Raw genomic sequence first — 21,568 nt, forward strand, 5'->3', positions numbered from 1 at the left:
ACACAGCAGAGAGGGGTTTCCTGAATAACAAACCCCCTCTGAGTGCTGGAGGCAGAGTGGGCTGGGCTTGTCCAAAATAAGTTAATTTATCTCCAAGTTCATCAGTCACTCAGTAGAGAAATAATTCTTTACAGGGGGATGAGCTTGTGAGAAGGCAGAGTAATTCCAACAGGATTATCTGCTGCTCCTGCACTGCAAAACCTGCTCCTGACTAACACAAACTCCTAAATGCTTCATTTCTGGCTTGCAGGTCCAAATTAGAAGCAACCCTCAGACACAGGCAGCCCCTCTCTCACAGAGATGCTCCTGCCATCTCTTTTTGGTAGCAACACTCTTGTAGCCATGATGGCAGCTGTCATCTAACTCTAAAAAATTGTGGATTTTTAAAGCCTGACCTGCCCCTCTTGGCTTGGCTCATGAACTCACCTCTAACAGCAGCAGTGTCTCCTGCTCTGTCCATTCTCTGCCAGCACTTGCACCTTTACTCTACAAAAGACAGGAGGGGAAAAAAAAAGGTGAAACAGAGGACTTCTTACAGAAAACCTTGTAGGAGAAAACACTGAGTAGGAAAGGGGAAGAAGCTGTGATTTGATCCACTCCAACCTCCCCCCTCTAGCTGGTCAGCCCATGCAGGGGTCCATGAAGTGAAGGCACAGCTGGGGGTCACATCACACCACACCTTCTGAGAGAAGCAAAGGGATCTGCACCTTCTTCTCACATTGATCTGTGCCTGCACACACAGCAGAGAGGGGTTTCCTGAATAATAAACCCCCTCTGAGTGCTGGAGGCAGAGTGGGCTGGGCTGGTCCAAAATAAGTTAATTTATCTCCAAGTTCATCAGTCACTCAGTAGAGAAATAATTCTTTACAGGGGGATGAGCTGTGTGAGAAGGCAGAGTAATTCCAACAGGATTATCTGCTGCTCCCAAATCTGCCCCTCGTGGTAAACTGCTCAGATGGGATAAAAGTTCCAAATTCCTGGTGGAGCTTCCCCTCCCGTGACACCCTGACAGCTCCTAAGGAACATCAGCACCACTGGATGGCTCTGTGCTAGACTGAGAGGAAGAGGCTATTTAGGATAATAAATGTTATCTCCAGATGCATTTCAAACAGCTCATTAACCCACACAGAACATTAATCAATGTGAGTCACCCAACTGCTGCTCTCCACAGCCAAAAGCCCCAGCACACAGAAACCAAACAGGGCAATCTGCCAACAAACCTGCTCCAGTTCACAGCCCCTGTAAACAGAGCCTGAGCCCAGAACCAGCAACACATTTATCAATTTGGAGAGCATTTATACCTCTTAACAAGTGAAAAAGTCAATCCATGAAATGTGAGATGGACCCAGCTTTATAAAAATACCTCCAGATCTGGTTTGGGTTTGTGGGGTTTTTAAAGGATGGTCTGAAGTGGTAAATAGTTGTTTTTTACAGTGACCTCTGAGGACAATGAACCAATGGCACAGAATTAGCCTGGTGCCACCCACGGAGGGGCAATAGCCAGCTCTGGAGAGTCCCAGTTCCCACTGGAGGCTGTGCTGAGGTACCCTGGCACTCCCACAGCACCTCCAGGGACACACAGGGGGCAGGGAAAAGCAGGAGGCTGTGGAATCAACACACCACTGCAAAGATGCCTCCCAAGTTTCATTACCCTGTGTGACACTCTGCAATGACAGTGCCCAGAAGCCCCCAGGACACCAACCAGTGGGAACTGGGGTCCCTGTCTGCCAGCCTGGGACCAGGAGAGGCTGAGATCCTGCTGGAATCTCTGTGTCCTGAACCCTTGGATGGTTTGCTGATGCTGAGCCATTCCAGCAGGACATGCAGGAACACAGCGAGCTTGGCATCTGAGGCTGACAGTGTGGACTGCTCTGGGAAGCTGTCCATGTCTTTATTCCCACGAAATCAGAATTCCAGCACAGCCTCCCAGCGCAGTGTCCTGCACAGGGATGGAAGACACCCAGAGCAGGAGTGGAGGAGCAACACAAGTTACCTCAGGGACACAGAGTGGGGGACACCTGAGGAACAACAAAGCTCACTGGGAGCTGGAGGGGACACTTGCCTTGGCCAGAGTCTTTTTGGAGTAGATGTCTGTGCGAAGGCCAAAGTTCTGCAGGTCAGTTGGCTTCTCCTTGTTCTTCTCAGGGAAGCTCAGCATCTGCTGGGCAGCTGGAACCTGGGAACAAACATTACAGGGGAGAGGGGCAGGAATACAAAGTTATCCAAGGTTTTCAGACCAACACTCAACAGAACATGGACCGGACAGAGAAGCTGCACACAAGCCAAAGACACTAAAACAAATGTCTGAGCAATGTGTGAGTGGTTCTGCACAGAACTGCCGTGGAGCTGAGCCCAGCTGTCAGGCAGGGGACATTTCCCCAGCTGGGCAGGCAGGAAGGGGACTGTCTGAGCAATGTGTGAGTGGTTCTGCACAGAACTGCCTTGGATGCTGGGCCCAGCTGGGCAGCAAGGGGGGCACTTCCCCCAGCTGGGCAGGCAGGAAGGGGACATTACCCCAGCTGCCCAGCAAGGGGACATTTCCCCCAGCTAGGCAGCAAGGGGGACATTTCCCCCAGCTCACAGCAAGGGGGACATTTCCCCAGCTGGGCAGGCAGGAAGGGGACACTTCTCTCAGCTGCTCAACAACGGGACGTTTCCCCCAGCCGGACATTCCCCAGCTGGGCAGGCAGGAAGGGGACGTTCCCCAGCTGGGCTCTGCCCCTGGCTGTGGGAGGCAGCCCCGGGGCCCGCAGGCAGGAAGGGGACATTACCCCAGCTGCCCAGCAAGGGGGACATTACCCCAGCTGGGCAGGCAGGAAGGGGACACTTCTCTCAGCTGCTCAACAAGGGGACACTTCCCCCAGCTGCTCAGGCAGGAAGGGGACATTTTCCCCAGCTGCTCAGGCACGAAGGGGACATTTTCCCCAGCTGCTCAGCAAGGGACATTCCCCAGCTGGGCAGGCAGGAAGGGGACATTCCCCATCTGGGCAGACAGGAAGGGGACATTCCCCAGCTGGGCAGGCAGGAAGGGGACATTACCCCAGCTGGGCAGGCAGGAAGGGGACATTACCCCAGCTGGGCAGGCAGTGCGGATGTGCAGCGGCATCAGCCCCGAGGGGGTGTCGGCCAGCACGTTGAAGTGGGGGGTCGGGGGGGGCCCCATGGCCATGGGGCGGCTCTCGGGATCCACCTGGTAGTTGATGAGCCCCCACTGCTCCAGGAAGGCGTGGACCCTGGGAAAAACAGGACAGATGCAGCCTTGGCCACCAAAGGTTTGATTGTGCTTCATGTGGGAGGGGACAAAGAGCTGATGTTGCTGGATCAAATCCAGACCCAGGAGCTCCTCTAGTCCTTCATTAATCCCAAAGAGCAAAACAAATCCCAGAGCAGGAGCTCTGTGCACACCTGAGGGCACTGCAGAGTGATGGAGAAACCAAAGCCTGACTGAGTCCAGTCCTGGGCCCCAAAGATAAACCCTGAAGGGCTGGAGAATGTCCAGGGAATGGAGCTGGGAAGGGGCTGGAGCCCCAGGAGGGGCTGAGGGAGCTGGAAGGGCTCAGCCTGGAGAAAAGGGGGCTCAGGGGGGACCTTGTGGCTCTGCACAGCTCCTGCCTCTGGGCCCCAAAGATAAACCCTGAGGGGCTGGAGTGTGTCCAGGGAATGGAGCTGGGAAGGGGCTGGAGCCCCAGGAGGGGCTCAGGGAGCTGGGAAGGGGCTCAGCCTGGAGAAAAGGGGGATCAGGGGGGACCTTGTGGCTCTGCACAGCTCCTGCCAGGAGGGGACAGCTGGGGGAATCGGGCTGTGCTCCAGGGAACAGGGACAGGAGCAGAGGGAACGGCCTCAGGCTGGGCACAGCAGGGATTTCCCCATGCAAAGGATGCTCAGGCCTTGGCAGGGGCTGCCCAGAAAAGTGACCTAGAGTTGTTCAAGGAAGGCCTGGATGTTACTCTGGGCTGGGGATAGGGCACGGGCTGGGCTCAGTCTGTGAAGGGCTTTTCCACCCTCAGTTATTCCACGATGCTGCTGATGCCTGGAAATGCCCAGCAGCTGCAGCCCCCAAAGGCCCAGCCCCCAAAGGCCCCCAAAGGCCCCCAAAGGCCCCCAGAGGCCAGGCTGTCACCTCATGACAGCACAGACGTCCCCGGTGAGGTTCCTCCTGCAGGCTGTGCTGGTCAGGTACTCCTGCGGGTTCAGGCGGTACGTGTCGATCATGAAGTTCCTGTAGGCCAGGTATCTGCAACACAAAGGCCACCAGCTCTGTCCCCTGAGCTCCCCCACAGCCCAGGGCAGGCATTTCAACACTCACCCCCACAAACACCCGTCTCTGACCAGGAAACACCAACAGATCTCTTTTGTTGGTGCAATTTCAGAACCAACAGCTAAGGGGAATTCACATTCTTCCAAACTCTTTCACTCTGGATTTTCTCCTGTGTTTGGAGTAGCAGCACATGGAAACATGTTGAAATTGTAAATCACACAATTATCTGTTGGAACTTGGTCACTGATCAAATGTTCCCACAACAGAATAGAAGCTGCAGGAGGAGAAGAACGGTGTCTGCTCTTCACACAGGAGCAGGATAAATAATCCTTCTGCACCCCTGTGTGAAGGAAAAAAGCTGCACAGAAAAGCAGAAGTGAATGGAACACTGCTGTGGCTGCATGTGGAGTTTTTAATGGATGAAGGGATGAGGCAGGAAAGGCTGGAGAACAGGGAGAAGAAAAAACCTTTGAAAAGCAGAGGACAAGAATCCAGAGCCAGCACAGCTGGGAACAGCTGGAGCAGAAACAATCCCTCAGAGATTCCCCCATTTCAGTAAGATTCTGGAATATACTGATGCTTCCTAATACAAATTATGCTGAAGAAAATAACCTGTCATAAAATTATTGATAGCCCTGCTCTTTAGAGGGAACAAACCCAATCTGCCACAGACAGGTTGGCACCATCCAGGCTGGATGGGGCTTGGAGCAACCTGGACTATGGAAGGTGCCCCTGCCCATGGCAGGTAGGTGGAGTGAGATGAGCTTTATGGTCCTTTTCTACCCAAATTATTGCAGGATTCTGTTTAGTGAGCATCCAATGCAAAGCTGTGGAAAAACAGTGGTTTTAAAGCAGATTTCTGCCTTTGGAAAATTCCAGGGGGGAATGTTTCACATGCAGTATGTGAAGCAGCTGGGAACCAAAAATATAAATCATCCAGGCAAGGCCTGAGCAGGCAGATGCTGCAAGCACATGTCCCTGCCAAAATCCCACATCTTCCTCCTGACCAGATCATATGTGCAACTGGCTGGAAGAAAATTGCTGGAGTAGGTGTTTGGCTCCATGTGGGATGCTTGGGAGGCAAGAAACAAAAAGGAGCTTCTTGCAGAGAGGAATACTGAGAACATTTCTGAATGCTCCAGGGGAGGAGGGGAAGAACCTGCCCAGGAACAGGTCTTGGCTGCAGGAATTGGTATTTATTAGCAAAGGTCACAGCATGAGGTGGAGGGAGAAGCCCAAGACAGAAACATTCCCAGGTTGGTTCTGAAGGGAGATGGTTTTGAGCCATGACCTGTCAGCAGTGAGAAGTCAAGCAGGATTTAGCTGAATCCCTTTGCCCAGGGCCTACCCCAGGCACTGCTGTCACAAGGATGAACCTGTGTGAGCTCCTCCAGCACCATGTTCTGGCCTGAACACTCAGCTGGAGGCCACTCATCCCCACTCAGAGGGATGTTCCTCTTTGATCTCAAAAGAAAACACAGAGCCAGGACCACGTGCAGCTCCTACAACCCCAAAATGGCACCACAATGAGATCTCCAGGATGACAGGAGGACTGGCAGGAGTCCCCAGGCTGCTTCCATGGCAGGCAGAGAGCAGTGGCAGCCCAGGGAGGAGCAGCAGGAGCACTGATTTGGGATGCCAGCTGCAGAAGGGCACCTGGGCCTGCAGTGACAATCACAGGGCCCACAGATCCAGGAGAGGAACACTCCTTCCACACTGCAGCTGTCTGCTGCCTCTCACCCTGACAAACCCCCAAACTACAATTTCCCGGGCAGCAAAACTGCTGGAACAGAGGCAGTGTTGGATGAGCCTTGGAACAAAGCCATTTTGGAATGGCAGGCAGTGGAACAAGAGATCTTCAGAGCCCCTTGTCCCCAAGCCCTGCTGGGGCTCTGGGGTGCAGCTGTGCTTCCTCTGCACTCACACTGCAGAGAGGCTGGGAGGACACACCAAGGACTGGGAATCCTTGGGGTGTCTGAGCCAAGCTCCTGCTCAAGCCATGAATTGTCACCAGGTTTCTTAGGGCTTTGTCCAGGCAGGCCTGAAAGACTCCAAGGAGGAGCAATCCCAGCTTCCCAAAGCCCCATCCCAGTGCCTCATCTTGTTCAGAGCTCAAAACTCCCCTTTTCTCCAGCCAGAACCTGCTCCATTCCAGCCTGAGCTGTTTCTGCCCTGGCACAGGCCCAGGGACAGCCTGGCTGCACCCCAGGGGCCTCCTGGGGCAGGGCACAACCACCACCACACCACCAAGAGAAAGGACAGTCCCCAATTGCTGTTTCTTTATCAGACCCAAAGCATCACAGACCAGCAGCCACACCTGAGGTGGGAGATTCCAGCACAAGGACAAACCCTGCAGGGATTCTCCTCTCCAGCCTGGGAGAGCTGGGAATGTTCCCCTGGAGAGGAGAAGCTCCAGGGAGAGCTCAGAGCCCCTGGCAGGGCCTGAAGGGGCTCCAGGAGAGCTGGAGAGGGACTGGGGACAAGGATGGAGGGACAGGACACAGGGAATGGCTCCCACTGCCAGAGGGCAGGGATGGATGGGAGATTGGGAATTGGGAATTCCTGGCTGGGATGGAATTCCCAGAGCAGCTGTGGCTGCCCCTGGATCCCTGGCAGTGCCCAAGGCCAGGCTGGACAGGGCTGGGAACAGCCTGGGACAGTGGGAGGTGTCCCTGCCATGGCAGGGGTGGCACTGGGTGTTTTTTAAGGTCTGGGATAGCCCAAACCATTCTGGGATCCCATGGAATGCTGTGTATGGGCAATGAAGGGCCCAGATGACATCAGGACAATGAGGAGACACCTCAAACACTTCCTGTAGTACTTGGTTGAAAAGCCACCTTCTAAAATCCCCAAAAGCAGCTTTGGAACCAAGCCAAGATTTGACACCAGGACAAAGTGACCCAACCAGGCCAGTCCCACTGCCTCACTCTGGTGTGTCCAAACCCAGGATTTTTGTGTGTGAAATCTCAGGTTTGGCATCATTTTAATAGAAACAAGCATATTGTTCAAAGCCTTTGACCATCCTTCCTTTATCCATGGCCTTTCAAGATCACTCTGAATAACCAAACTCAGAACAGAGAATTCACTCCACAGCCTGAGACAGGATCTACAACACACCAAATACAGAAATAGAGCATGGCATGAGGAGAGAGGGAGGAATAAGCAGGATTGTTCCACTTCTACCCTTTCATGACATTTTAACATGACTTTGGAAGTTGATCACACCTTGTACCACACAGGAGTTGGAGAATTTGTTCCAGTATTACTTCAGCACACTCTAGTGTGTCCAAACCCAGGATTTTTGTGTGTGAAATCTCAGGTTTGGCATCATTTTAATAGAAACAAGCATATTGTTCAAAGCCTTTGACCATCCTTCCTTTATCCATGGCCTTTCAAGATCACTCTGAATAACCAAACTCAGAACAGAGAATTCACTCCACAGCCTGAGACAGGATCTACAACACACCAAATACAGAAATAGAGCATGGCATGAGGAGAGAGGGAGGAATAAGCAGGATTGTTCCACTTCTACCCTTTCATGACATTTTAACATGACTTTGGAAGTTGATCACACCTTGTACCACACAGGAGTTGGAGAATTTGTTCCAGTATTACTTGGGGGAAAGCAGTTTTATTTCACCTGGGGTAAATATCACTTTGGTGTTTAAACTTTTATCCCTACCACAGCAATGTACACACACTGTCAGTGGCTCTGTCTCTCCTTCAGGCCCTACAGGAAGTATCAGCCTCTCACACACCCAGCTGTGGCCACAGGATTTCTGGGATGGGAAGCTCCTTTATCCAGCCACACTGTCACTGCCCACACTCCAAGGTTTCACTCACATTTCTGGAGTCTTGGACTTGTTTTTCCCATTGAAGAACTCTGGAAGTGCACGACGTTCAATCACGTGGATGCTGCAACAAAACAGTTCAGGTGTCAGATCCTGAAACAGCCCTGACCCCAAGAGGATTCCAGGCTGCAACAAATGTCCTCCCTCTAGAATCAGTGACTTCTCCTCAAAATCAAGTTCTGAAGCAAAACATAAAGGCTTTCAGCAGTAGAGACAAACACAGAATGGGCAGACAACGACTAGAGAAGTAAAAGAGAGAAAGGAATGGAGGTGGGAATTAGAGGGAAATCAATGTATGCAAAACCTGTTTGAAATCCTCTTCCTCACTCCCAACCCCTGACAAGGGCCAGATTGATTTCAGCACAAAACATGGAACCAGACCTAAACAAGAGTCACTTCCTTCAGCTCCCAGGCTGATTGGTGAGAAAACAAAACCAAGTGAAGCCTGGCCTGTGGAATCCTCTGAATCCTTCCTCCTCAGACAGAACCCCAGGGCTGCTGTGGAATCCTCTGAATCCTTCCTCCTCACAGAAATCCCGAGGGCTGCTGTGGAATCCTCTGAATCCTTCCCCTTCAAGGAAAGCCCCAGGGCTGCTGTGGAATCCCCTGAATCCTTCCTCCTCAGACAGAACCCCAGGGCTGCTTGGAATCCTCTGAATCCTTCCCTCTTCAGGGAAATCCCGAGGGCTGCTGCTGTGGAATCCTCTGAATCCTTCCCCTTCAAGGAAAGCCCCAGGGCTGCTGTGGAATCCCCTGAATCCTTCCTCCTCAGACAGAACCCCAGGGCTGCTGTGGAATCCTCTGAATCCTTCCCCCTCAGGGAAACCCCCATGGAAGAATTTCCCATAGTTTTCCCCACCCAGGCTGAAGGAGAAGACTTCCCCACGGAGATTTGCACAACCCCATGAACCACTCCAGACCCTTCCCCACATGCCCCAAATTCTGTTGGCTTCTCCTTTCCCTGTTCCGTCCTTGGTTGTGGCACCCCTGGTGGCTGGCCCCATGTCCCCTGAAGCCACCCCTGTGCCCTCCCACTCAGCACAGCACACGGCCAGGCCTTTGGGCCCTGATTTCCCTTTGGTGTGCTGAAACAAACCTCTCTGGAGCTGACCCCGAGAAGGCCCTGCTGCCTCTCCTGGCTGAGCTGGCCGTGGTGAGCGTGGTGTGTGCACCTGACTGCCTCCCCACACGAGATGTCACAGGGGCACAGGACAGGCAGAGCAGCCAGCAGGCCAGGGAACCCCCCGTGGGCAGCCCCTCACCAGTTGTAGTCGAACCAGGAGGCGTAGCTGGGGATGATGATGTGGTTGGTCTGCTCGGTGACATTGTCCTCCCCCGCGTCCAGGGAGCGGCTCTGGTCGCCCTTGTTGGGGTCCTCGTCCTCCTGGGGCACAGGGGGACACAGCAGGCTGAGGCCAGCACACACACACCGTGACACCCCCAAAGCAGGGACAGCTTTGGGGCTCTCCTGTCATCAGCTGTTGTCCTGCATCTCAAGTGCCAGCTCCTGAGCCACGCTGGTGGTGAGGAGGGCACAGGGGAGGCAGCAAAACAGGGTCAGGGTACTTCAAGAAGTGTACAAAACACCTCGGGTGTTGTTTGAGCCATGTTAAAAATAGCCAAGGCCCACAGGCAGGCCCTGAGGAGTCACTGGTGTCAATAGTGGATCTTTATCTGGGACTGAGCTCCCCCCAAAGACAACAAGGTATCACTCTGAACACACTCAGTGATCTGACATCTGTTAAAAATAGTGCCTGGCACGCCAGAAATGCAATTCAATACAGAAACTACCCCTGCAGCTCTACTGAAATGATCAGGCAGCCAAAGCAGGGTTTAGATTTAGTTCTAAAACTGAAAAACCAAAGCAAAACCTCTCATCTGAAAAATGCCTCTTGGAAAATACTCGGCATCTGTCTCCTTTTCAATACACCAGATTTAAAAATACCAATCATCCACAGAATCTGGAGAGTTCTGTAATAACAAACCCTCAGTCCTGTCAGTAACTGATTTAATCTCACAGATCACTGCAAAATGAGTTCAGGTGAAGTTACTGAAGGTGAGATTAAGACCTTGACAGGACACAGGGAATGACTTCGAGGAGAAAGGGCAGGGTTGGATACTGGGGAGGAATTCTTCCTGGGGCGGGGCTGGGATGGAATTCCCAGAGCAGCTGTGGCTGCCCCTGGATCCCTGGCAGTGCCCAAGGCCAGGCTGGACAGGGCTGGAGCAGCCTGGGACAGTGGCAGGGGTGGCACTGGGTGTTTTTTAAGGTCCCCTCCAGCCAAACCATCTGGGATTGTACAATCTCAGTTGTTACCAAATGTAGGAAGCAGCAGGTGCTGTTACCTTTCCTCCAGTAGCCACTGTCTCCTCATCCTGCTCATCTGAAAGATAAAAACATTGAGAATTACACCAATAAACTCATTTAAGTGCTCAGGAGCCTTTCCAGCAACATAACTGTTTAACTGGAAAGGACATTTAATTCCTTTGGGAAGGGAAGGGAAGAGGGAAACAAAGTGGATCCCACATCACTAAAACAATTACACCTTTACCTATCCCAGACCAGGGAACAGGTAAGAACAGAGGAAGGATAATTAGAATTTCTCAACACTTCAGAATCCATAATTAATTACTTCCTTTCCCAGTGTCCTAGGTGACTTCTGTATAATAAGATGGGGGATATGAGTTTGTATCTCATGTCAAGGCTCAGCAAAGCTCAGGGAACATGTGATTTACCCTGATTCCCAGTAAAAAAAAAAAATCTGCTAGAAAAGAGCTCGTATGTCATGTTAAAAAAATAAAAATAACAATAGCCTATGAGGGACCAGTTTTGCAGTGAAGAGCTGGTACACTGGAACTTGAATGTGTATGAAATATTAATTAATTCAATAAAATAGCAGAGGTAGAGATTGCTTTTTAAATTGAGAGATTTAGAAATACTTAAGATAGATTAAAAAACATTGACTGCAAGCAGGATTGAGGCTGGGGGTGCAGGGGCTTTACCCAGGTCTGCCACGGTTCCTCCTTTCACGGGCGTGTTCTCACTGTCCTTCTTTGGGTTCACTGCAAGAACAGGAGTGATGAGAGCAGAGACAGCAGCTCTGCAGCCTGGCCTCGTTTCCCCGGGCTCTGGCTGCAGTTCAGGAGTTCACACAGCAGCACAAGGGCCCGTTTGTCCCATTGCCCTGCATTCCCAGCTCCTCCCCACCTGCCCAGCACCCACCAGGCTTCAGTGCAAACCCACACCAAGGAACACCCAAACGGAGAGACTCCCAAAATTATCTGCTGCCAGGGATGCTGAAGGAATTCCTTTTCCCAGAATTATTATTGCCCACATCAACACTTCCCTGAAAGGGACTAAAACCACTTGACACTAGCACATTTTCCACTCATTAAACATCCTTCTTCTGGGGGCTTGGCAGGGAAATACTTTGCTCCAGAAAACTCCATTTCCCCCAACATGACCCAGTGAAATGAAACATTTAAGCAGATTGCTGTAAATCTATTTTTAAAAGTGTCTTTTATAAATGTAGCTTTGTATTTTGAAAGGGCAAAAGGAGGTGACACTGCTGCCCTTTTCAGCTGTTACATGCCTGACTAGATAAATTTATGGGCAGAGACCACCTACCCCATGGCCATGGAGTACTTCAAAGATGTGACAAAATATAGACACAATTTTAATTCAGTTCAATCTCTAACATGCAAAGAGCCCAAAGTGTTCCCATATTTTACCATTTTTGGGAAGTACCACTTCTTCTATGTTGGGTACTGGGGTGGGATCCTCCATGTCCTTGGTGAGATCCTCCTGCTCATCCTCTTCCTTCTGCCCCCTCCTTTTGCCATAGAGAGCTGCTTGCCTGGAACACAGCAGACACAGGGGCTGTGCCAGATGCTCCTGGGCAGAGCTCAGTGCCAGGACAGGAGGGTCAAGCCCTCCTGAAACCACTCTGGGAACAGGCAGAACCACATCTCCTCACAGACCCCAACTCAGGCTCTACACTTGGAAGGAGGAATTCAGATTATCAACTCATTCTTGATGAAATTCCTGTTTTGTCTTATTAGGTCCATAAACAAGACCCGAATTTTTAGCTTTGAAGTGCTCCCCTCCATACCCACACATAATAACCCATAGTTACTAATTAGGTTTTTAATTACTATTAAAAACTTCCTAATTACTATTTAATTAACAGTAATTAAGTTTTTATTTGGGTAAAATATTGGTAGAATAAGGAATTGCACAAACTGCTCAGGAACAATCCCTCAAGCCTAGCCAGAAATAATTCCAGAGCCCCAGGTCACAGAGCTCTCCCCATAAGCATTTCTTGAATTTCTTTTCCTCATTTCTTTTCACCTCAAACTCCAGGCCTCTGGACACCTGCAGACACTCACCCTTTCTTCCCTGTCTTTTTCCTGGACTCCACAGGAGTGGGGGGTGGAGAGGGGGAGTGTTTCCTCTTCCTGGTGCTGGCTGCTGCTTTCCTGTCCCTCCTCTCAGGGCTCCGCACGGGCTGGGGGGGAGCAGAGCTTGGAGTTACCCCCAGATTCCCCCACTGCAGAGCTGCACCCTTCCTTAACCCACCCCAGAACAGGACACCACAGCTGCTCTGGGCACCCTGTGCCAGGGCCTGCCCACCCTCCCAGCCAGGAATTCCCAATTCCCAACATCCCATCCATACCAACCTGCCCTCTGGCAGTGGGAGCCATTCCCTGTGTCCTGTCCCTCCAGGCCTTGTCCCAGTCCCTCTCCAGCTCTCCTGGAGCCCCTTTAGGGCCTGGAAAGAGCTCTGAGCTCTGCCTGGATCCCTTCCTTTTCCAGCTCTGTGCATGCAGAGGTAAAGGACATTGCTGTCCCTGCAGGCCCCCACCCACCTCCTCATTCTTCATGGAGATCCTCTGGCGAAAGCTCACGGATTTCCTGTTCTCATCCACCTCATAATCCTCCTCATTCATCCACTCATTGAACACATCCGTGTCCAGAATCCACTTGGCATGAACCTGCACGACAGGAGACAGGGACAGGCTGACGCCTTGGGGAGAAATAACTCCATGAGAGACCTCCCAGGATTGGGGACATCCCTGGAGCTTCACCAGGTCTGAATGTCCCAATCCCTCTGGTTTCACACACTCCTGGCAGTGTCACAGGGCCACAAAGGATGAGCAGGACTCAGAACCCAACCTCTGCTCCTCAAGCACTTTCAGGCCTCCTGGAGTGGGAGGTCAGTTCTGAGAGCTGGGACAGCAGTTCTGAGTTACCAGTGCTCTTTGGATGCTGAGAATTGCCATTAAAACCTCCTAAATACACACATCCCCTTGGCAGGTGTGCCACTAACACCAAAAAGTGAGGGAGAGTTGGCCATTCCCTGGGGGGACAAAACCAACTGTCAGGATTATAACACCCATCTTCAGAGAGGTTGGTTTACACACCTGAGAAAACTTCTGGTGCTTTACAGTAATTTATACAATTTGTTAATACTTCACACAATTCTCTCTGACAATTCCTAGTAAGGTTTATACCCCAAAATGCTGTTTTCCAGTGAGTTACAGGTGTTTGACCAGACTCCAGGGTCCTTTCAGCCTGGGCTGCTGTGACTCCAGGAGCACACCCAGAACATGGCCAGGGGAACACAGTGAGTGCAGAACAACCAGAGCAGGGCAACAGCCAACAGCCCCAGCCCAGGAATCCTGGGAAGGAATGAGCCAGACTCACCCTCCAGGGCCTGAGCCAGACTCACCTCACCTCTCCTCCCCAGGGCCTGAGCCAGACCCAGCTCAGCTCCCAGGCCTGAGCCAGACCCAGCCCAGCTCCCTCCAGGGCCTGAGCCAGACCCAGCTCAGCTCCCAGGCCTGAGCCAGACCCAGCTCAGCTCCCTCCAGGGCCTGAGCCAGACTCACCTCACCTCTCCTCCCCAGGGCCTGAGCCAGACCCAGCCCAGCTCCCTCCAGGGCCTGAGCCAGACCCAGCTCAGCTCCCTCCAGGGCCTGAGCCAGACCCAGCTCAGCTCCCTCCAGGGCCTGAGCCAGACCCAGCTCAGCTCCCAGGCCTGAGCCAGACCCAGCTCAGCTCCCAGGGCCTGAGCCAGACCCAGCCCAGCTCCCTCCAGGGCCTGAGCCAGACCCAGCCCAGCTCCCAGACCAGACCCAGCTCAGCTCCCAGGCCAGACCCAGCTCAGCTCCCAGGCCTGAGCCAGACCCAGCCCAGCTCCCAGACCAGACCCAGCTCAGCTCCCAGGCCAGACCCAGCTCAGCTCCCAGGCCAGACCCAGCCCAGCTCCCAGGCCTGAGCCAGACCCAGGCCTGAGCCAGCCCCAGCCCAGCTGCCAGGCCTGAGCCAGACTCACCTTCCAGGGCCTGAGCCAGCCCCAGCCCAGCTGCCAGGCCTGAGCCAGACTCACCTTCCAGGGCTTCTCGGGGATCGGCGCGTCCTCAATTTCCGCCTCGATTTCGCTGGCATGGACCCAGGTGTCGTAGCTGGGGAGGGTCAGGAGAGAGCAGCTCAGGCACCAGGAGCACCAGGAATGGTTTCCCAGCAGCTCTGGCACGTGCAGACCTCACTGCTGGGACTGCAGGGCTTCCCACAGGGAATAATCCTGCTTTGTGCCACAGGAACTGGGCACAGGGCGGGCCCCGGGGCATCTAATGCACATTAAAAGTTAAAAATCCTCTCAAGGAACCAGCTCCAGCTTCAAGTGCAAGTCTGGAGAGGTTCAGGGGCAGCTCTGAGTCACCCAACCAAAGCCTGCCATTAATTGAATCCACTTCTTTCTGTTCTTGTGACTTCAAAGCAAGAGCTACTGGATTCCTGGAAGGGAGGAAGCTGCACTCTGCCCTAGAAACCACTCATTATTTATATTCACTCTTTCACATTATTCCCTCCAAAGTCTATTTATTAACAAACTGCACTGAGCAGCAGCACAAGCCACAGTCCTTTGTAACCAACACCAGATGCTGAGGAACAGGGAGGAGTCAGGTGCAAGGAAAGATGTGCACAGCATTTTATACTTTATACTGTTTTGTGTGTGCCTGGTTTAAAAACACCAATACAAACCTGACTACTGATAGAAATACAGAAATATTTAAAGGCTCTTCATCTGTATGAATAAAAAACTTCAGTGTGGTTACTGTTTGCTCTCCTCCACTGAGATCCCCATGTGAGATAAGAGTTCCTAGGAATTTGCTGTGTTAACAGATTTCAGTGGCCTGAAAAAGTTAATTAAGTAGCAGTCAATACTGGGTTATCAATGTTTTGATTGATCTTCCACAGCCTGGGCTCAGAAAGCAGTTATTGCAAATACAGTGAAGTTCCTATCAGCACCCACATTGAATTTTAACATGTTCCAAGAGCACAGGGCAGGTTTCTCAAAGTCACTTCCTGACTGAAGACACCCTTGGAGTGAAATCTTTGTCAGAGCTCAGCCAGGTGACTGGAAGTTCTCCCTTTAAAATGTAAGGAAAGGCTCATTCCAGCTTTAAAATCAATTTCCAACCTTTCTTGTGGCTCTGCAGAGGAATTCTTTCTCCAGCCTCACCCACCTGCCAGTGCCACAAATTATGTGGATACTGCAGTTTTAAATCAATGGTTCATTCTTTTCAAGCTCTGCACATTGGGGTCAAGACTGTTCCATCAACAAACAGTTAAAACTCAGGGTTTGCTCTCCCCCAGCCTTCTTTACCTGTCTGGAAAAAAGCCCCAGTGTACCAGCACCTGCTTGTCCTTTTTCATCACAGGTCTCAACCACTCATCTGCAGAGAGAACGAGATCCAGGTCAGATGTGGAGGGAAAAGCACAATAATTCACTTTTCCACAGCAAGGCAGAGGGAAGTTACTGCAAACCCCTCTGCTAAAGGTCTGCTGGGGCCTGAGTGGAGAAAGGACCTTAAAGCTCATCCCAATTCCCCTCTGCCATGGCAGGGACACCTCCCACTGTGCCAGGCTGCTCCAAGGCCTGTCCAGCCTGGCCTTGGGCACTGCCAGGGATCCAGGGGCAGCCACAGCTGCTCTGGGCACCTGTGCCAGCCCTGCCCACCCTCCCAGGCAGGAATTCCTAATTCCCAATATCCCATCCATCCCTGCAGCTCCCAAGTAGCAAACCCTGCAACCCAAATCCCAACTACAGAGCCCAGAGAAGCATCACAGGAGAAACCCCGAGGATGTGAACCTGCATCTCTAATCCCTGCTGGGATTTTGGGCTGCTCCCCAGTGTGACCTGGGGCTCAGAGCCTGAGACACACACAGGGCTGAGCCTGGTGCTGCCAGAGGGACAGACAAACCACTCCTGATCCCTGCAAACTGCAGGGAGCACTTCCATCTAGTGGCCAGCACAGGCCAGGAAATGTGGGAAAATGATTTATTTATGTCTGTGCAACTTGGGCTTGAGGACAATGACCCACCAGGTAACTAAATTTATTTAAGATGAAAAAGGGAAGAAACATTTTTTGCTATTTGCTGAAAGAGGCAGCAGTGAAATTGCTTTTTTTGGACCTTGCACTTCATGCAGGCAGAGTGAACTTTAACACAGCCAAGGCTCATGGAGGAGCTCTCCTTGCCCCCCACACACAAGGATTGTGCCAGCATTCCCTACAGAACTCCTGGAGAGCCAGGAGCTCAGAATCAGGGAATTGCTGAGGCTGGAAAAGCCCTCCAAGATCAGACTGCAGCCATTCCCCAGCATTGTCCCATGTCCCCAAGTGCCACATCAGCTCTGAAATCCTTCCAGGGATTGGGACTCCACCCCTGCCCTGGGCAGGAGGAATTCTCCCCATGTCCAGCCTAAAGCTCCCCATGCACATTATCCACAATGCAGCAAGTGTTCCTCAGGAGCAGCTGGGAACAGTCCTGGTGAACACTTCCACAACTTCCCATGGCATTAATTACAGGAGTATTCCCACTGAAAAACTGTCACAGAATGTTACCATCATCCACTGAGGTAGGACTTGGATACACGTGGTGGGTGGCCTTGGATTTCTCTTCAGTGACTGTTCCCTGTGGGAATATGGAAGAGGAGAAACTGCATGAGAAACCCTCAGCACATCACCCCAAAAGGCAGCTGGTGTTCAAAACCTACATCCCATAAAGGTGTAAGAGATTGATTTAACAGCACAACGAGCTGCAGATCCTATCCCTGGATTGTAGGGGTGGGATGTGGGCTATTCTGGGATCAGGGGCTGAAGGGCAAGAGCTCCCTCAGCTCAGGGAAGGGACAGGAGCAACTCTGGAGGGAGCTGGAAAACAACAGAAGTTGGAGCAGGGAGGACTTGGGATAGCAGGGAGCCACAGGCACTGGGCTGGGGTAGTGGGGAGATGACAGCAAGGGGTTAAAAATGAAAATAACCAAGATAGTGAGGAAGCAAAGCCAATGACAAGATAAGAATTCAGAGGCAGAGCAAAGGAAAGCCCAAAAAGCAGAATTAGGGACAATTTCTGTTTACATCTCCCCACATCCCTGTAGAGACAAAGCTGCTTTCAAAATCCCTTAAATCACTCATGGATGCAGCGTGGAGCTCACTACAGACTTCCTTTATGAAAGGAAAATTGACTCATTCACTCTAATTTAAGCAATAACACCCATCCTGAATCAGCCAAATAATTAAGAGCAACTTGTGAAAATCTGCCCAACTGAGGCTGAGACAATGGTTCATAATCACAACACAGGAAATGCATTAAATCTGGAAAAGAAACTCTCTGGCTACAGCTGTGACTTGTCCTGACACAAAAGCCACCAGACCATCCAGAGGTCACGTTCCAGGGTATTTCTCTGCAGACAAGTGAGAAGACTGTTTATGTTTTTAAGGATGAAGCCATTAATCTTGCTCAAGTCATCCTTTAGCACCTGGAATTACAAGGGCAAGGTTCCCTGGGGCTGCCTGGGCTCTGCTCAGCACCAGCAATCAAAGAGTGAAATAAAGCAAAAACCAACGACCATTTCAGAGTGAAACTTCCTTCTGCTGTCCCACACATCTGGAACAGCTGCCTCACTCCCTGCTTCACTCTCAGGTTTGGACAAACCTGTACTGAGCAATAAACCAGCTGGGCCTGCCCCCAGCTCACCCAGAGCCACCTGGCAGCAGGTCCAGGTGTGCTTTTAGAGCCCAGCCAGGGCTCAGCCTCCATGGGAGGATAAAAACCATCCCTGTGTCCCCAGGCAGCCCCAGGGCCAAGGCAGGGGTGTCCCTCAGAGCTGAGCAGCCCTGGGTGCAGCTGTGCTGTGTGGCACCCACCTGGTGACGCTTGACAATGTCCTTCAGCTTGTTGGCCAGCTTCAGCTCCATGTCAGGAATGAGGTAGATGGTTGGTCTGCTCAGACAGTTGTTCTGTGAGAGAACAGGAGTTGAACAAGGAATTAGGAGGTGATCTGTGGCAAAAACCAGAATATTCCTAGGAAAATCCTCAGTGCTGGAACTGCAGTGGAACCCAGAGCAGGGGGTGACACAGGTCAGTGAGCCCAGCTCCAGGAGCCCTGGGACAGGGACATTCCCTTCACACAGATCCCAAACAAAGCCCTGCCCAGGTTTTTATCATGCACTGAAACCACTGTACATGGGCAAGGGGGTTTTTAATGAGAATATTGTTTTTTGCCATTCTTCCTGTTTCCATTCCTAATGGACACCTGGAAGTTATGTTTTGACTACATCATACACTGAACTCGGCTTCAGAATTTGAAAAAAAATCATGCATTATTCCCACTCAGCATTTTTTGTAATAAGAATATTGTTATTTTTTTGCCATTCTTCCCATTTCCATTCCTAATGGACACCTGGAAGTCATGTTTTGACTACATCATACACTGAACTTGGCTTCAGAATTTGAAAAAAAATCATGCATTATTCCCACTCAGCAATTAAAAAACTGAACTTCAAATGAGACTCCACAGAGCTGCTTAATGGGCACAGATAATCACTTGCTTGATAAACTAAGAGTAAAATGGATCCTCATCTGAAAAAGGCCAGTTTAGATCAAACTGGAAGTCAGCCCTGGAATGGGTACAGGAGCAGTTACTCAGCCCCAAGGGTGCCACCTCCACAGGGACATGGGGACACCTGGGATCTTTTCTCTTGCCTTACAGCAGGTTTTCCTCACACAAACAAAATAAAAACCTCGGCATATCCACAGAGGGTCAATGGACATATTTGACATTTTTCAAGTGAAAAGGTGGAATTGTGACTAAGCTGGGTGGGAGAGGGAGGGGAGAGCCCCCATTCCTGGAGAGGGCCAGGGTGAAGTCCTGCCCTGGGCTGGGTTTGTCCTTGCCTGCACCAGTGTTTTCTCAATGTTCATGAACATCTCCACGTTCCGGTCCATCCGGGAGGGATTCTGCAGGTCAAACCTCCTCCTGTCGAGGGAAATGATTCACAAATATTAACTCCACATCCCCAGCTGCCAGCAGTCCAGAACCTTCCCTGCTCCACACAACCTCTGGATCCAGGACACTCCAGCACAGCCACAACTACTTCTGCTGCACTTGCACCCTCACCAGCAAGAAAACCACCATGAACCACATCAAGAAATGCAGCTGATTTGTGAGATGTTCAGGGAGAAAAAGGAAGGCTGACAGTGTCCACCAAACCCTGCAGCAGGGCTGTGCATTCTGCCACAGTCACAGGGAGTAATTAAACACACAACCACCATGGATTTCAACATCAGATGAGAAAATTCATGGATGAGCTCTCATGGTTCTCTTACTTCAGCTGCCCCCATCCACCAGTCCTGGGAGTCCAGAGAAGCAGCAATTCCTCTGCCTGATGTGAGAACAAGCATCCCCCCAGGACACAGACTGCTAATAATCCATGGCAGCACTGTATCACCACCTTCACTGGACCCTGGTGCTTTAATTTTGTTATTCCACGGACAAATCATCACAATTATTGCACTGTCAATAGAGATGTGTCCATCAGAAATGGGGGAGGACACAAAGCAGGGGGATGGTTTCTGTCCTAAGCATGTTACCCTTCACACTGAGGACATGCCAAACAAATCAAATGTAAGATCCTGGCAGATTTATTGGAATCAGCCCTTTAGAGAGGAATTTATGACCTTGTTGTGTGCTTTGGGAAGTTCACCCTGACTTGCAGGATGGCCAGCCATCAAGGCTGTCAGGTCACTGTTAATAAGGTATTTTACACCTCTAATACAGAGGATTCAGAGTCAAGATTGAGCCCCTTCTCCAGTATTCAGCCATGGCTTGTATCCAAAACAGAATGGCTCAGTGGGATACAAATGCCAAATAAACACCTACAGACCTCTTGGCACCTGTGAGACAAAGACACCCAGGGCATGACCAGAATGCTGCTATTTTTTGCTGAAAACCTGCACTGTGCATCCATGGAATGCTGCATGCCCCAGCTCCCTGCCTGCTCCACAAAGCCAGAGAAGGACATGGACACATGAATAACAGCACTGTTTCAGCTGCCCATTTGGATAAAATGGCACTAACTCTTCCTGTGCTCAGCTTAAGAGGCTCCCTGGGCCAGGCTGGGCCAGGAGTGTATGTCCAGCTCTCAGACATACCTATTGTGGCGAGGAAAGGGACTTCTCCTATAAGACAGATCAGTCACAAACAGGTTAAGCAGGAGCGACAATGCAGACCAAAACAAAAATCACATCAAGCACAGGGCAGGCAAACAGCACGGATTACTTGGCAGAGTCAGTGGGGACACATTGCAGGCTCTAGGGCTGGTGCCAGAGTTAGGGTGCAGGATTACTGCCCACTACAGCCCACATGCACACACACCAGGCACTACCCACCTAATCCTGAGGAGCAGCAAGGCAGGGACAGGGGAGGAGGCAGCTCCAGAGCCAGCTGGGCTGGGCAGCTGGCTGCAAACCACACTTTCTTGTTAGAAACAAGAAATGTTCATTCAATTCAAATGCTCCTGAAGCTGGAACCATTTCATTCCTGTATCTTAAGGCAAGAGGTAGCAAGACACTGCTGATAAACCACACTGCAGAGAGGTGCCTGTCCCAGCTGTTGGTAAGATTGGAACAGGAAAGCCCCTGAGAGTGGTTTATTCCTGATATATCCACCTCAGACAGGGCAGATATGAATATAAATAATTCCTAAAAACAACCAACCATTCTCAAACAACTTTGTTTTGCCTTTTAAATGGTTCTTGTGTGTAAAAACAACTCAGGCAATTCCAGGAATGCTGCTACAGATTGGAAACATCACATCCAAACTATTTAAATTTGTGGACAGGAACAATCTCTGCTTATTGTTATTGATTGTTTACATTTATTGACTTTCCATCCTCATTTTTTTGCCCAGTGTTCTCAAAAATAATGATTTCAAATCCAGGTTGGACACTGGGGCTTGGAGCAGCCTGGGACAGTGGGAGGTGTCCCTGCCACGGCAGGGGTGGCACTGGATGGGCTTTAGGGGCCCTTCCAGCCCAAACCATTCCAGGATTTTATGATCCTATGCTGCTGTTCCCTCAGGAAGAGGATTATAACTCAAAACCACCCAGG

The 21,568-nt window shown here is 51.2% G+C and overlaps 1 protein-coding gene across 2 annotated transcripts in view; it reads right to left on the reverse strand.

The window, feature by feature from the left end:
* Positions 1–414: 414 nt before the first annotated feature.
* The window catches only part of LOC120510611 (SWI/SNF complex subunit SMARCC1-like), a 41,933-nt gene continuing 20,779 nt past the window's right edge, over positions 415–21,568 (reverse strand). For both annotated transcript variants that reach the window (XM_039726594.1, XM_039726595.1), the window contains 16 exons: positions 19,355–19,436; positions 18,325–18,417; positions 17,020–17,089; positions 15,780–15,849; positions 14,502–14,577; positions 12,979–13,104; positions 12,499–12,617; positions 11,842–11,966; positions 11,113–11,172; positions 10,456–10,493; positions 9,372–9,493; positions 8,102–8,173; positions 4,121–4,234; positions 3,087–3,233; positions 2,063–2,181; positions 415–486 (listed from right to left, as the gene is read on the reverse strand). In XM_039726594.1, coding sequence (XP_039582528.1) covers positions 2,142–2,181; positions 3,087–3,233; positions 4,121–4,234; positions 8,102–8,173; positions 9,372–9,493; positions 10,456–10,493; positions 11,113–11,172; positions 11,842–11,966; positions 12,499–12,617; positions 12,979–13,104; positions 14,502–14,577; positions 15,780–15,849; positions 17,020–17,089; positions 18,325–18,417; positions 19,355–19,436 — 1,354 coding nt within the window. In that variant the 3' untranslated portion in view covers positions 415–486; positions 2,063–2,141. The remainder of the gene's footprint in view (positions 487–2,062; positions 2,182–3,086; positions 3,234–4,120; positions 4,235–8,101; positions 8,174–9,371; positions 9,494–10,455; positions 10,494–11,112; positions 11,173–11,841; positions 11,967–12,498; positions 12,618–12,978; positions 13,105–14,501; positions 14,578–15,779; positions 15,850–17,019; positions 17,090–18,324; positions 18,418–19,354; positions 19,437–21,568) is intronic.

This window comes from Passer montanus, unplaced genomic scaffold, assembly GCF_014805655.1.
Source record: "Passer montanus isolate IOZ18808 unplaced genomic scaffold, ASM1480565v1 scaffold59, whole genome shotgun sequence".
Taxonomy (NCBI): Eukaryota; Metazoa; Chordata; class Aves; order Passeriformes; family Passeridae; genus Passer; species Passer montanus.